Source organism: Macrotis lagotis, chromosome 4, assembly GCF_037893015.1.
Source record: "Macrotis lagotis isolate mMagLag1 chromosome 4, bilby.v1.9.chrom.fasta, whole genome shotgun sequence".
Taxonomy (NCBI): domain Eukaryota; kingdom Metazoa; phylum Chordata; class Mammalia; order Peramelemorphia; family Peramelidae; genus Macrotis; species Macrotis lagotis.
This window is the reverse complement of record NC_133661.1, coordinates 144,523,532-144,537,286: the sequence shown is the minus strand read 5'-3', so window position 1 is coordinate 144,537,286 and position 13,755 is coordinate 144,523,532. Positions and strand designations below refer to the sequence as shown.

The window sequence follows — 13,755 nt, the reverse complement described above, 5'->3', positions numbered from 1 at the left end:
GCATGGTGATGTGTTGCTGACATAAAGATGAAAAATTTATATAGTATGTCTTTAAAAACTATATAATTGGCTAAAGGAGATAAGAAGTTTATAGGCAAATACAGAACAAAATAGAGTGTAAGAGGGGTGAAAGAGATAAGATTAAGTTTTCTGGAAACATTTAGGGGTTGTGTGTGAAAACATTTTCATCTGGAGGAATCATGGAGGAGATGTTACCTGATCTGATCTTCAGGGAAAGGAGTCTTTTGATAGGCAGAGATAAGAGTTGAGTACCTCCCAGGAATAGGGGAATTTATTTTAAAGAGCATGTCAAAGATGACCTGGAAAGCTTATAGTTACTATGAAAATAACAGTTTTTCTATCCAGTTTCCAGTAATTGGCAGTAACTTGCTAATGTGTTCAAAGATCATTGATAGAGAATTTCATTCAAATGGTTTTAGAAGACTTCTACTTTCTACTCATCACATCTACTCATCAAAAAGTACACAGAAAAAAATCAATGTGCCCCCAGAGTACCCTATTCTTTAGAAAATGTGACTTATAAGGGGCAGCTAGGTGAAGTAGTGGATAAAGCACTGGCCCTGGAGTCAGGAGTACCTGGGTTCAAATCCAGTCTCAGACACTTAATAATTACCTAGCTGTGTGGCCTCGGGCAAGCCACTTAAACCCATTTGCCTTGCAAAAACCTAAAATAACTGTGGATAACATTAAATACTTGGGAATCCAGGTTCAAAGACAAACCCAGAAATTGTATGAACACAATTACAAAGCTCTCCTCACTCAAATAACGTTAGTACTAAATAATTGGAAAAATATCAAATGCTCATGGTTAGATCGAGCTAATATAATGAAAACGACAATTCTACCCAAATTAAATGACTTATTCAGTGCCATTCCAATGAAACTACCAAATAAATAATTTACAGAGCTAGAAAAAAATGGTAACAAAATTCATTTGACAAAGGGGCAAGAATAGCAAGGGAACTGATGAAAACAAAATAAAGGAAGGTGACCTGGCTCTACCAAATCTAAAGCTATACTCTGAAGCAGAAGTCATCAAAACTGCCTGGTACTGGTTAAGAAATAGAGTAATGGATCAGTGGATTAGGATAGGTTCAAAAGAAAATGCAGTAAATGACTATAGCAATCTAATATTTGACAAACCCAAAAAGACATCAGAACTCACTATTTGACAAAAATTGTTGGGAAAACTGGAAAAAAAGTATGGTAAAAACTAGGCATAGATCCATATCTCACACCCCATACCAAAATAAGGTCAAAATGGATACAGGATTTAGACATGAAGAGTGATACCATAGATAAATTAATAGACCAAAAAATATTCTATCTGACCTATGGAAAAGGGATAAATTCATGACCAAACAAGAATTAGAGCACATTATAAACTACAAAAGGAATGATTTTGACTATATTAAATTAAAAAGGTTTTACACTAATAAAATCAATGCTGCCGAAATTAGAAGAAAAATGGAAAGCTGGGAAACAATCTTCACAACCAGGAGTTTTGATGAAGGTCTCATGTCTAAAATATATAGAGAATTGCATCAAATTTACAAGGTCACAAGTCATTCCCCAATTGATAAGTGGTCAAAGTTTTCAGTTTTCAAATGAAGAAATTGAAGTTATATATAAGTATATGAAAAAATGGTCCCAATCACTATTGATTAGAGAAATGCAAATTAAAACAACAATGAGGTATCGTCTCATACCTATTAGATTAGCCCAGATGAGAAAAGGGGAAGATGATCAATGGTGGAGAGGTTGTGGGAGGACTGGGACATTGATGCATTGCTGGTGGAGTTGTGAACAGATCCAACCTTTCTGTAGAGCAATATGAAACTATGCCCAAAGAGCAAAAAAGTGTTCATACCGTTTGACCCAGCAATTCCAATTCTAGGACTATATCCAGAAGAAATTGTAAAAAAATGGAAAAGTCCTATATGTTCCAAAATATTCATAGCAGCCCTTTTGGAGGTGGCAAAGAATTGGAAGTTGAGGGGATACCCATCAATTGCGGAATGGCTAAACAAGTTATGGTACATGAATACTACAGAATATTGTTCTATAAGAAACAATAAATGATTGAACTCTAGAGAAGCATGGAATGACTTACAGGATCTGATGCTGAGTGAAGGGAATAGAGCCAGGAAAACAAATTTGTGCATCAACATTATGAGATGAACAACCTTGATGGAAGCAACCCCTCTTGGCAGTCCAGAGAGCTAGGACTTGTCAGATTATGGACTATATTATCCCCAACCAGAGGAAGAAAAACAAAACAAAATACACAGAAAAAAACCCCTACCAAATCTGATAAACACTTTATAAAAATTATCTCTCATGTATCTCTTTCCTTTAACCCTAATTCCTCATGCCAAAACTACTCATTTGTAAATATGTTTAACAAAATATGTATGTAAAATGCTAACCTGACTGTTCCTAACTGAGGGGAGGGGGATGGGAAGGGAGGGTGAAGGGAAACTTTCTAACTTGGAAATATACATGTACAAATGGATGAAAATAAATTTAAAAAAAAAAGAAAGGAAAAAAAACAGGTGTTTACTGAATTAGGTGGGCAGGAGGACTCCTATTTCATTGTCTACTGTTGCTAAGTGTGATGCTCCCATCAAAGAACTGTTGCTTGCTGCCCAGAGTGTAATCATAATGGCCTTGAGGTTGACAACTTGATGAGTGCTTTGCTTTCTTTTCTGCCAATTCTGTGGGTGGCCATATAGTGGTCCAATAAAACTGAGGTCTTTTTGGTTAGAGCTTTTGTGAAAGGCCTTTATGGAAAACTTTATCACACATTTCTAAGAGTATTCCACCAATTAAAATGATGTACAAAAGGTCCAAGTGATCCCAACCCAATTTACAAGAAAGTGTTGTTACCGTAGTCTTGTGAGGGGACTCGGGTAGACCCATTTGAAGTATTAAGGCTGAGCCACTAGGATGGCTTAACACAGCCAAAATTATCTGGAGTTTAAAGGGAGTGAGGAGATGGCTGCTTCTTTTTTTGAGTTTTTTAAGGAGGTCAAATATGGATCATAAGGATGGAGAGTGGCATTCAAAGAGGCATATAGTCATGTAGTGAGACAATGTCTGATCTGACAAGCTTGTTGAGGGGAGCTTGAACTATGGGGTAAAGACTTTTATTACCTCTGATCAAAATAGGAACCAGCAGCTGAAACAATAAAACAAAGAATTCATGGTTTTTAGCGATGTATCTTCTCCACATCTTGAGAATGAAACCCTTCAAATTCCCTCAAAAAGAGATTGGGGGTATTTAGTATGGGAACACTTCAATTAAATGTTTCACATTTCTTATTCATGAAGACAGACTCTTTTTGTGAGTGACTTCTTATTTATGAACAATGTGAAAGAGAATGTCTGGAAGGCAGTATAATACAGTGGAAAGAGCTCTGAATTTGAAGAAAGAAAACTAGTCTTGTATCCTAGCTTTGCCACTAAATATGATATGATCTTGAGCAAATCATTTAACTTCTTGAGGTCTCAATTTCTCCATCAATAAAATGGAAAGGTTGAATTAGATAAACTATTAATGACCCTTTCCAACTCTAAAGCTATGGTGTTATGCTCCTAGTTGTATATGGGATCTTCATATAGATTTGGTGGAAAGCTCCTAGGTTAGAAGAGAAATGATTGTGTTTTAGTTGGTATACTGAGCTATTCTTATTTATTTGTGCATAGCAAACCCCCTTGTCTGTAGAGAGGGTTTTTCCTAAGTGTCATCTGGTGCTTACAGGGGGCATTAGGAATGGAATAGCATGAAGTGGGTTTTAGTCATTCTTACAGTCTTGCAGATGAACACAATCACTTAGTTTATGGCCATGCCATTATTCATGTGGGTCAGTTCTTGCGTATTTGGCCATGATCACAATCTAGGCCACTTCATATATACACAAATATTCACCTAATTTTTTCATAAATAAGTATGATTTAAGTTGTTTGCCGCATAAAGGAAAATTAAACAGAAAATAAATATGGAAATAACAAAGCACTATAACGTTTCTAGAACAGATTTAAAACAAATAAAGAGGAATTTCCATAATTAACAGCTTAGAAACAAGATGATATAAACAATTCAATTCTGTTACTTTAGTAAGAACAATTTCTTTCACTTAAGTAGTTTTCCCTTTTTGTTTCTACTGTGGATAGAGGAATGAAAGGCAAAGAATACCTAGTTATTTTTATTGTCTACACAGTGAGGCAAAATTAGAAGCATCTTATCTATACCTACATTTCTGTGTCTTGACAAGCACATTCAGAAGATTTCAAGCCTTGAGTAAAGAATGTCACAGTGTTAAATTGAAAAGGGATTTGGAAAAGATAGTGAAAATGAAGATGTGTGACTCATTTGCCTGGCAAAAACTACCATGTGAATGACAGGGCAAATTAAATGAGATGCTCTTTGGTTTTGAGACTAGAATTTGTTCCTTAGAACTAGTAAAAATGATGAAATTAAATAATTGTGGAATAGAATTTAAAAGAAATTAATATAAAAACAATTCCATTTTATTGAACAAATATTTGAATGTTGTGAATACTAATTGTTCATATTTTTATATCATACTCTAATGTTGAGGTCAATTTTCTTCTTTCATTTAGTCATGTGCAAATCTTGTTTCCTGAACCCCCTGCCCCCACCTTTTCCCTACATATTGCCTAACTAACCACCAATTCCAAGTACTATTCTCCTTGCCAGTGAAATATCCATCCTCTTTTTCAAGGTTTTGTAACTATAATCTTTCTGTGGTTGTCAGAAATTCCCAGTTAACACATAGATTCTGTTTTTTTTAATCACACAACAATCATATTTAGTCCAAACTACTTAGGTAAGTCATTAAGCATCCTCATAATCTAACCTCAGTCTTTCATATCTTTTCTTCTGATGCTTTCCTGTACAAACACTAAGGTCAGATTCAGATTGGTTTACCTACTGTACCTCAAATATGCTTTACACATCCCTGACTCTGTGTTCTTCCTTACACTTTTCTCCCTGCTTGGGATATTCTCCCCCACTTCTTCATCCTACTGATTCTTCATGGTCTTAGAATGGTACATGAAGCCTAAACTAACTACCCCAGCCCATGATGATAACTCTGCTCTGAACCTCATTACTTCTCACATATGGTCTGTGTTTTTATTTATATATTTCTTGTCCATAAATCTTGTCTCCTCAGTAGGATTTATTCAAAATTAATATATCTTAATAGAGTAATTAGATAACATGGTAGGTGCTGTAGGAATATAGAGGTTGTAGCTTATGTTGTTTTGTAATCTCCACAATGTCTAGAACAATGCTTTGCACAAAAGACTAATTCAGGGATGATCTGTTAAGGTGCTTGATCTGACTCATAGTTATGAGTATTGTATAGATACCCATTTTTGGGACTTGGCAATATGGCAGAATCCATAATATTTGGGGGGGGGCAAATATGTTTCCTTTTCTCTCCTGTATGCTATGAGGAGTGGGGGGGGGAGCAAGGTGGAATGTGAGAAGAAAGGTGAAAGTCTAGATCAAACCAGGACCACCCTGGGAAGCAATTATTGAAGGATTTAGAGCAATAAATCTAGATCTTATTTCTATGTTCAGTTGAGATGATCTTACGCTGAACTCTTCTCCTAGTAATATTTGATTCATTTTTTAAGAATTATGTCACTACTGTATTAAGCCCCCTGGATATGTTAACATTTTTCTATTAGAAATATCAAATTTAAACACATATTTTATAAAACAAAAGTAAAAAGAATAAGAAATCCCAATAAAGAATGAGAAAGAATTCAAGTCAACAGTGTTCATGGCATCTTTTGTCTAGTAAATCTTCCAAATACATTTACTATTCAAAAATAAATACATTTGAATCAAGAAAAATCAATTAATACCTATATCATACTATATTATACTAGTTTCATTGCACTTTTGAAACCATAAAATAGACAGTAAAAAACATGGACAATATCCTAAAAAATTGTTTGTTTTTCATGAAACAGAGGGATAATCACCCTATGTCAGCTATAGAAAAATTCACACTTTCTTGACAAAAAAGAAGAAGAGGATTAAAACATATTATTAAAGTACATAACAAAGAGGTGTGAGACCTAAAGAAATACTGAGCAATCATCAAGAGCAATAATAGGTACACACCATGGAATATTTACAAGTAATTAGGATATGGTTCAATCCAAGAAGGAAATCAAAAGACCCCCTATAGACAATATTCAAATGGACTCATCCAACAATATGTCAATAAAGACACATCAAACAATTGACTGAGTCATATATTTGTGGTTTCAGAGGGACTCATGATGGGAATTGCAGACCAGGTCATTGCCACCAATAAGCAGAGGGTTGTCCTTAAGTGATCAATATAGGCTTATTGATCAATATATATAAGGAAGAAAAAGGCAGAAATTTTGTGCCATAAGCTGTAAAAAATTATAACTATTTGAATATTAGAAATGATCTGGTGGCTTGAGTTACACACCAAAACTCAGTAAAATTCATGAACTGATGGATGAGAAATGCTCATATTACTTACTTATCTCAAAATATCTGAGCAACTCAAGTTTTCAATTATCTAGATATAACATTGGTCCATAAAAAGTTTTGCACAACTTAAAAAAATGAATGTTTTTAATAAATTCTACTATGTCAAATACTTCTCCAAACTTCATGAAACAAAAAATTTTCACAATATAGAGATGTGACAGAGGTGATTAAATGTGAGACTAGGAATAGGTAAAAGTTATTCTGCTAAATCTCATTTGTTAATGGAGTTACACCCAAAATACTTTCTGTAAATCTGCAAAGGATAAACACATATATTAATACTTATGTTCAAAAAAGTATTTTATCTACCTCTGAAATATTCCATACATGACTGCATATAAAAGAAAAACAAGATAGTAATTGTTCCAGTACTGTTTCTAGCTAAAAACCCACTGACAAATGAGAATGAGAATAAAAATAATAATAACTGGCATGAACTATTTCTTTTGGTCCTCATAAGATTTTTGATTAATGTGATAGATTTTATTATTTCTATTTTACATTTAAGGAAACTGAGGATCAGCAAAATTAAGTGATTTTTTTCCAAATTTACAGACTGGTATCTGAAGTGAGATTAGAGCTTAGGTCTCTCCTGTCTACAAATTTAGTTTTATTTTTACTAAAACAACTACCAAGCTTTGAAAATGTTTCTTACTTGGCTTGCAGGTGTCTGTCCAATCACTGCTTCATATGGAGGAGGGAGTTCTGTTGGATAAAGCATTCCAGGACTGTTGATGGCAACTTCATACAAAGTACTGAAGGGAGAATGAGGAAATTCCAAGTGAAGCCCTCTGAAAAGAAAGAAAAGACACTTTATTTTAATCCTTTATCTTAACAAGGAAACTAATTAAGATTTTATATTATAGCAAAGCAAATAGAATGCACAATAATTTTGTGAAAAATTTTCCTCACCATATACTTGTCATCTAAATGAAATGAAACCCTAATTCATAGGGATTTCAGTTTATTTATTTATTTATTTATTTTTTCTGAGAGGACTTGTGAACTATTTAACCAACTTCATGACACTGCCTTTAAATTAAGGTAATTATACAGACAATTAAATTTTTAATTCAACTTTTGTGTGTTATATTAATGACTATAATTTAATATAAGCTTAAGTTTTATGTTCAATTATAACATAAAAGGGCTGGTTTTGTTTCACCAGAATTCCTTTTATAATTATTATATTGCAACAATACTAATAATGAGTACTCCAAATCTAAACTGTCATTTCTTTCACAACTGATTCTTTATCTCTTTTTAAACTCTCCCCTTACCTTTGTTGTTCTCTAGTCAACTTGTTCACTGAAAATAAGAACAGTTTCAACCTCTCATAACAAACAGCCCAACTATTGCTTCCTGATCTCTGTAACTATGGCATATAATCACAGACATATTAAAGAAAAGATGAACCTTTGCGCTTCTATCATGGGTGTACAGGTGTACTCTGGTGGGTAATAGGGTGGGGGAGGTATTGGAGGGATGAATTCATCAAAATCCAAGGTCTGGTGGAGAATGGTTCCATGGGGAGTCATACAGTCTGGGTTTGTGGACTGTGATCTCTGTGGAAGAAACTGAAAAATAAAGTTGAATCAGATTTATTTGTGCAGAGCCACTAGGACACCTCATGCTGTGTGTCAAAACTTAATTATATATGAGCTTTAATTATAAATTTAAAGTATATGTAATTTATATTATCAAGCAAGGAATGTTAAACGCATACTTACGAAAGGAAAGTTTTTTTGTGTAATGTTTTACCCTAGACATCCTATTATGACTTGCTTTTCAAATACTGATATATTGGATTTCACTGCTGTAATTTTTTTGTTTGGTTGTTTAAGGAATATAAGATTATAGAACTCTTCACATCTCTTCTCATACCAAACCTTGATGGACAATGACTTTTTGATAATTCCCTGCTTCTAAAACAGTGCTGGTCCTTGCAGATTTGAAAGGAAAAGAGATCACCTTTATGAATTCCTTTAATGTTATATTGTAAAACAATCTCAATAACTCAATTGATCAGATTTGCTCAATAAATGGGTAATTGATTCCATTTTTTTCTTTGAATAGATGTGCCTCCTATGTTTCAGATGTAAATCTCCCCATCATATTTTTGGCAGTAGGTGCTGGCTCCTTGTGGCTTCCATATTTTAGGTTTCTTCATTTGACCACTCAAGTTGTTACATTTTATGTATTCAGTTACTTACTCATTAACTTGACAAGTATCTATTGAATTGAATAAGGTATTGTGCTAGGACAGGGGAAGGTATGAAGCTAAACAAAAAATAGTATATGGCCTCAAGAACTTTAGAATTTAGTAGGAAATAATAATAGCTTACTATAAATTTTTTGACATCATAGACTTCCTGACCATACAAATGTCTCTATAAAGTTGTTCTTCAGTTGTTATCAGTCAATTTTGACTCTTCTTGACCCCATCTGGAGTATTCTTGACAGAGTGTTTGGGGCGGTTGGCCATTTTCTTCTCCAGTTCATTTTACAGATGAGGAAACTGAGGCAAATAGAGTAGAGTAACTTTTCCAGGGTCACACAGTCAATAAGTATCTGAGATTAGATTTGAATTTAGGATGTCTTCCTGATTCTAGGTGCAGCACTCTGTTCATTATATTACCCAGCTGTTCTACAAAGTACATTAGGTAAAAAAAAAATAATTTTATAATTTAACTTTGACAGCATAGTGCTATCATTGACTTTTTTATCTGATGAGTTTAGATCCCTTTCAATGTTACCTATATTTAAATTGCTATCTTTGTAAAATATGTTTTTGGCTTAGCTTTCTTTATTCTGCATCACTTCACCTATGTACCTCTTCATTTCTGTGAATTGTTCATATTCATTTTTCTTATAGGGTACCATCATTTTTCAGTTATCTCTCCAATCATTCAGTATAAATATAGTTTTTTTGTTTTCACAAATAATGAGGCTTTTATTGACATTTTAGCACATATGAGTCTTTTCTTATTGTGAAATTTCCTGAGGCTATCATTCCAGGAGTGGAATCTCTGAATTCATGAGTATAATTTATTTCTCTATGCTACACATTTAGCTATGTATCATTTGCTCATGTTTCCTTCATAGATTACTATTTTATTTCATTATAATCTGTAAAATATATTAAATATTTCTGCTTTTATGCATTTTTTATGAACTTTTCAAGCTCTAAAGTAGCACATGGTCAATTTTTATTTTTATTTTTTGCAAGGCAAACAGGGTTAAGTGGCTTGCCCAAGGCCACACAGCTAGGTAATTAATAAGTGTCTGAGACCAGATTTGAATCCAGGTACTCCTGACTCCAGGGCCAGTGCTTTATCCACTGTGCTACCTAGCTGCTCCATATGGTCAATTTTTATAAAGGATACCTTAAAATACTGTCAAATAAATATATCCTTTAATTTTTTCATTTAATAATTACCAAAGGTCTAGCAAATCTAGTTTCCCCCCCCAACATTCCATTTGGATTGATAATTTCTTCTTATTTGCCTTTCTGTTAGACTTATCAAGTTCTTTTTTTTTTTTTAGTTTTTTTTTGGCAAGGCAAATGGGGCTAAGTGGCTTGCCCAAGACCACACAGCTAGGTAATTATTAAGTGTCTGAGGCTGGATTTGAACTCAGGTACTCTATCTACTGTGCCACCCAGACGCCTCTGACTTATTGAGTTCTAAAAGAGGTATGTTAAAATTCCAACTTTTTTTTACTATAAAAATAATTTTGTCTATAAATTAACTTTTCTTTTATGTACTTTTAGAAACTATACACCCACCCACACATACACCTATATAATCTATACTGCTACTATATTTTCAATGATATATTAAAATACAAAATACCTTATTTGCTTCTCAAAATTATCTATTTTGTTAGTTAAAAAAATTCTGAAATCATGAATGAGTCTCTTCTTGTTTTGGCTTTGTCTGAAGCATCACATATATTAACCCATGACCTAAAAGATCCCTTCCAACTCTAGATTTATGATCCTATAAGTGATTTTATTTTATGCAACAAATTTACAGATTCCATAATCACAAATATACACATATATTTTAGTGTTAACAATTACTTATTATGTAAATTGGGATTGTATGTGAAAAAAGGAAGGAAAACTCAAAATCATGGTATTTATGAAATTCTGCTCTTTCTTTGTCTACACACACACACACACACACACACACACACATTGTTGAATGAGTTCTCCAGTAGAGTGTCTAAGAAACCTAGATTTGACCCTATGCCATTTGATATGTCTTATCAATGATAATACTTCCTATGAAACTATGGTTGGCTTGCATCCCAAAGTTACAGATAAGGAAAAACAGGAGGGACAACTAAAACAATAAATAATATAATTAGAATTTTTTAAAAATACCTTTATTTTCTGAATATTCTAATAAAAATTATGTATATATATATATATGTGTGTGTGTGTGTGTGTGTGTGTGTGTGTGTGTGTGTGTGTGTGTGTGTAAAATTTAACACTTGAAGGAGATAAGTAGAATACTTTCCCCTGAAAATGATCTGGAGTTTTGGCATACTACAACCTGAATATGAGTTAACCCAGGAATATGGAAACTTATATGGTTCTCAGTTTTTAAAAATTCATTTAACAGTGGTCTTTTATTTGTTAGGTACTGTATGAGGATTTAGAAGCACAAAGTCAAAAGTGTAAAAGACTTCTGTTAAAAGCTAGTTGAGATTATTGACTAATAATCAATAGTGAATATATTGTTGGGTTGGTGAATGAAAGTCAAAGAAACCTATTCCCTAAGTGTTTCCTGAATAGGAACTAACCTCTGGGGATTCATCTTCCCAAAAGCTACCTGGAGCTGCTGTTTTAGCCAAAGGAGAAAGGAAGGATATATGCATATAGAACAAAAACAAATTTATGATGGTGAGGAGGCTGTTAGATAGAGTGTAGGGAAGAACCAAGGAGAGGTCTCATGTCAAAGGTATTGGTTCTTGAGCAAGAAGATTTGAGGAAGAAAATCAAGGCTTTCAAGAAGCCTTCAATAAGAGGATGAAATACATTCCAAGCAAGAGGGGGGCATTCAGTCCAAAGGCATAGAGACAAAAGTTAGGATAACATGCAAGAGGAAAGTGTTTATTTTATTTGATATTTGTTCATTTCAGAATAAGAATCAAATGTAAGTAGAATTATTTGCAAATCCTAAAGCATTTTATATACACATACACAAAAAAAAAGAACACCAGTATATTTAGAATGTACACAGTATCAGATCTAGAGTTGGAGGGGACCTCAGAGACCATCTTGTCCAGTCCTTTCAGTTTTTAAATGTTAAATGAATTGCTCAGGGTCACATGAGAAGATATAATATATGAATCTCAGTTCTGTGCCTCAAATTAGTCTTTTCTCCAGTGTACCTGGTTGGGATAGTATACCATAGAATAACTTCAAAGCATGCTTGTGTGATAATATGCGAATGTATATAGACTGAAGAATAAATGTGTTAGGACACACATGGGATAGGGTGAGCAAAAGTGAAAACACAAAAATAGGAAAATGAAAATATTTATATTCAATAGTAACAAAGGAAACTACTATTCTGCCTATGATAGCCAAAATCCTCCCTTGAGAGAGCTTTGGGTTTTTGGTGCTCTGGGGAGAGGAATAATTTTCAGGTAGGCATGGTCAAAACAAGCTGATTTGTTTTGATATTTTATACACAAACATATATGCATATTATATGCATATAAAGATATATTATCTATGTTTAAGAACTTATATAGAACTATATATTTGTTACTTGTTACAAAGAAAACTTCTAGTGAAGGAGGCATTTGGATAGAGATTTAGTAGATAGTGCTAGTTTTGGGGGGAAAAAGAATCAATAAGACGTATTTTAAAGTAAATAAGAAAAAATGCAGTTGAGAAATAAATTAGACTTATTATTCCCTCATTAAATTATATTCACTTGCATTTTTTCTTTTTTAATTTTTTCCATATTTCTTTAAAAATACCATACAAACTGAAGTTCTATCACTTATATGAGTTTCTTTTTGTTTAAATTTAAAATTAAAAGAAAATTAAAAATAGAACAATTATTAAATATATCTCAGTAGTCACTAAACTATAGAGACTTTGATTCAGTGAAACAATCACTATGCATATATCTCAAGGTCTTTCTAATGATACAAGAACAAAACATACTCTGTGAGTGAAAAGAGAGAAAAAGTCACTAATGGTCATTTTTGTTAAGAGAGGAAACAAGAATTATTTATCTAGGCCAGACAACTTCATATTATGTCAGACACTGAAAAAACTAGGTTCATTATGATCTCTACACATTTTCAAAGAGCTTTCACATAAACTATCTCATAAATTCTAAGAGTCTTGAAGGGAAAGTATTAATCTTTCCATTTACAGATTCTGAAATACAAAGAGGGTAAGTCAATTAAATAAAATGTCAGTAGGTTATATGGACACATACAAAATGGGAGAAATTGGTTTTGGGAAAATAGAGGAAAGTAGGAAGAAGAGATGAGGAGAATGCAGAAAATTCATGTCAAATAAGTTTAAAGGATTCTTAGTTTCCCAGAATGCAAGTCAAAATGTCATATAAACTATTTAGCAGCAATGCAGTCAAGGTTTCTAGAGAATGATAAATAATTTATATCCTGTCATTTAAGAGTAATAATTCTAAACAACTACTATCTTGGGTTATATCACAGTTATGATAATTTCATACTTAAAAGAACTATCACTTTACATCTAACAGGCACATAGTAAGCACTAAATTCATGCTAAAATATATTACTCTTGTACCCAGTGGTTTTGTTTTTATATCTATATATTATAACACTACATATAATGTTAGAGTTTATAACTCTTATAATGTCATATTTGCTTACAGAAGCATCTTACAATTTATTGCTTCACAATGAAATCTGATGTAGTAAGTACTACCCACCTGGTACTTAACCTTTCTTTCATAATACATGCTAAAGAAAATAACCAGTATAAAACTTCAATGAATAGGGTCAATAGTTCATTGGCATTGCATAAATGTTTAATTAGATACCTTTCTGAAAACTGTAACCCCTTTAAAAGGTTAGTAACTGCTTGTGACAGTCCTAATGGATTTATACTCACTGAAAGTGTTTGAACAGGGTGTACAATTAGA

At 33.0% G+C, this 13,755-nt stretch overlaps 1 protein-coding gene across 1 annotated transcript in view; it reads right to left on the bottom strand.

Annotated features, from left to right (window-relative positions):
* The window catches only part of ENTREP2 (endosomal transmembrane epsin interactor 2), a 734,130-nt gene that overhangs the window by 25,876 nt on the left and 694,499 nt on the right, over positions 1-13,755 (bottom strand). The window contains exons 6-7 of the mRNA XM_074234255.1: positions 8,009-8,169; positions 7,248-7,383 (exon numbers count right to left, since the gene is read on the bottom strand). Coding sequence (XP_074090356.1) covers positions 7,248-7,383; positions 8,009-8,169 — 297 coding nt within the window. The remainder of the gene's footprint in view (positions 1-7,247; positions 7,384-8,008; positions 8,170-13,755) is intronic.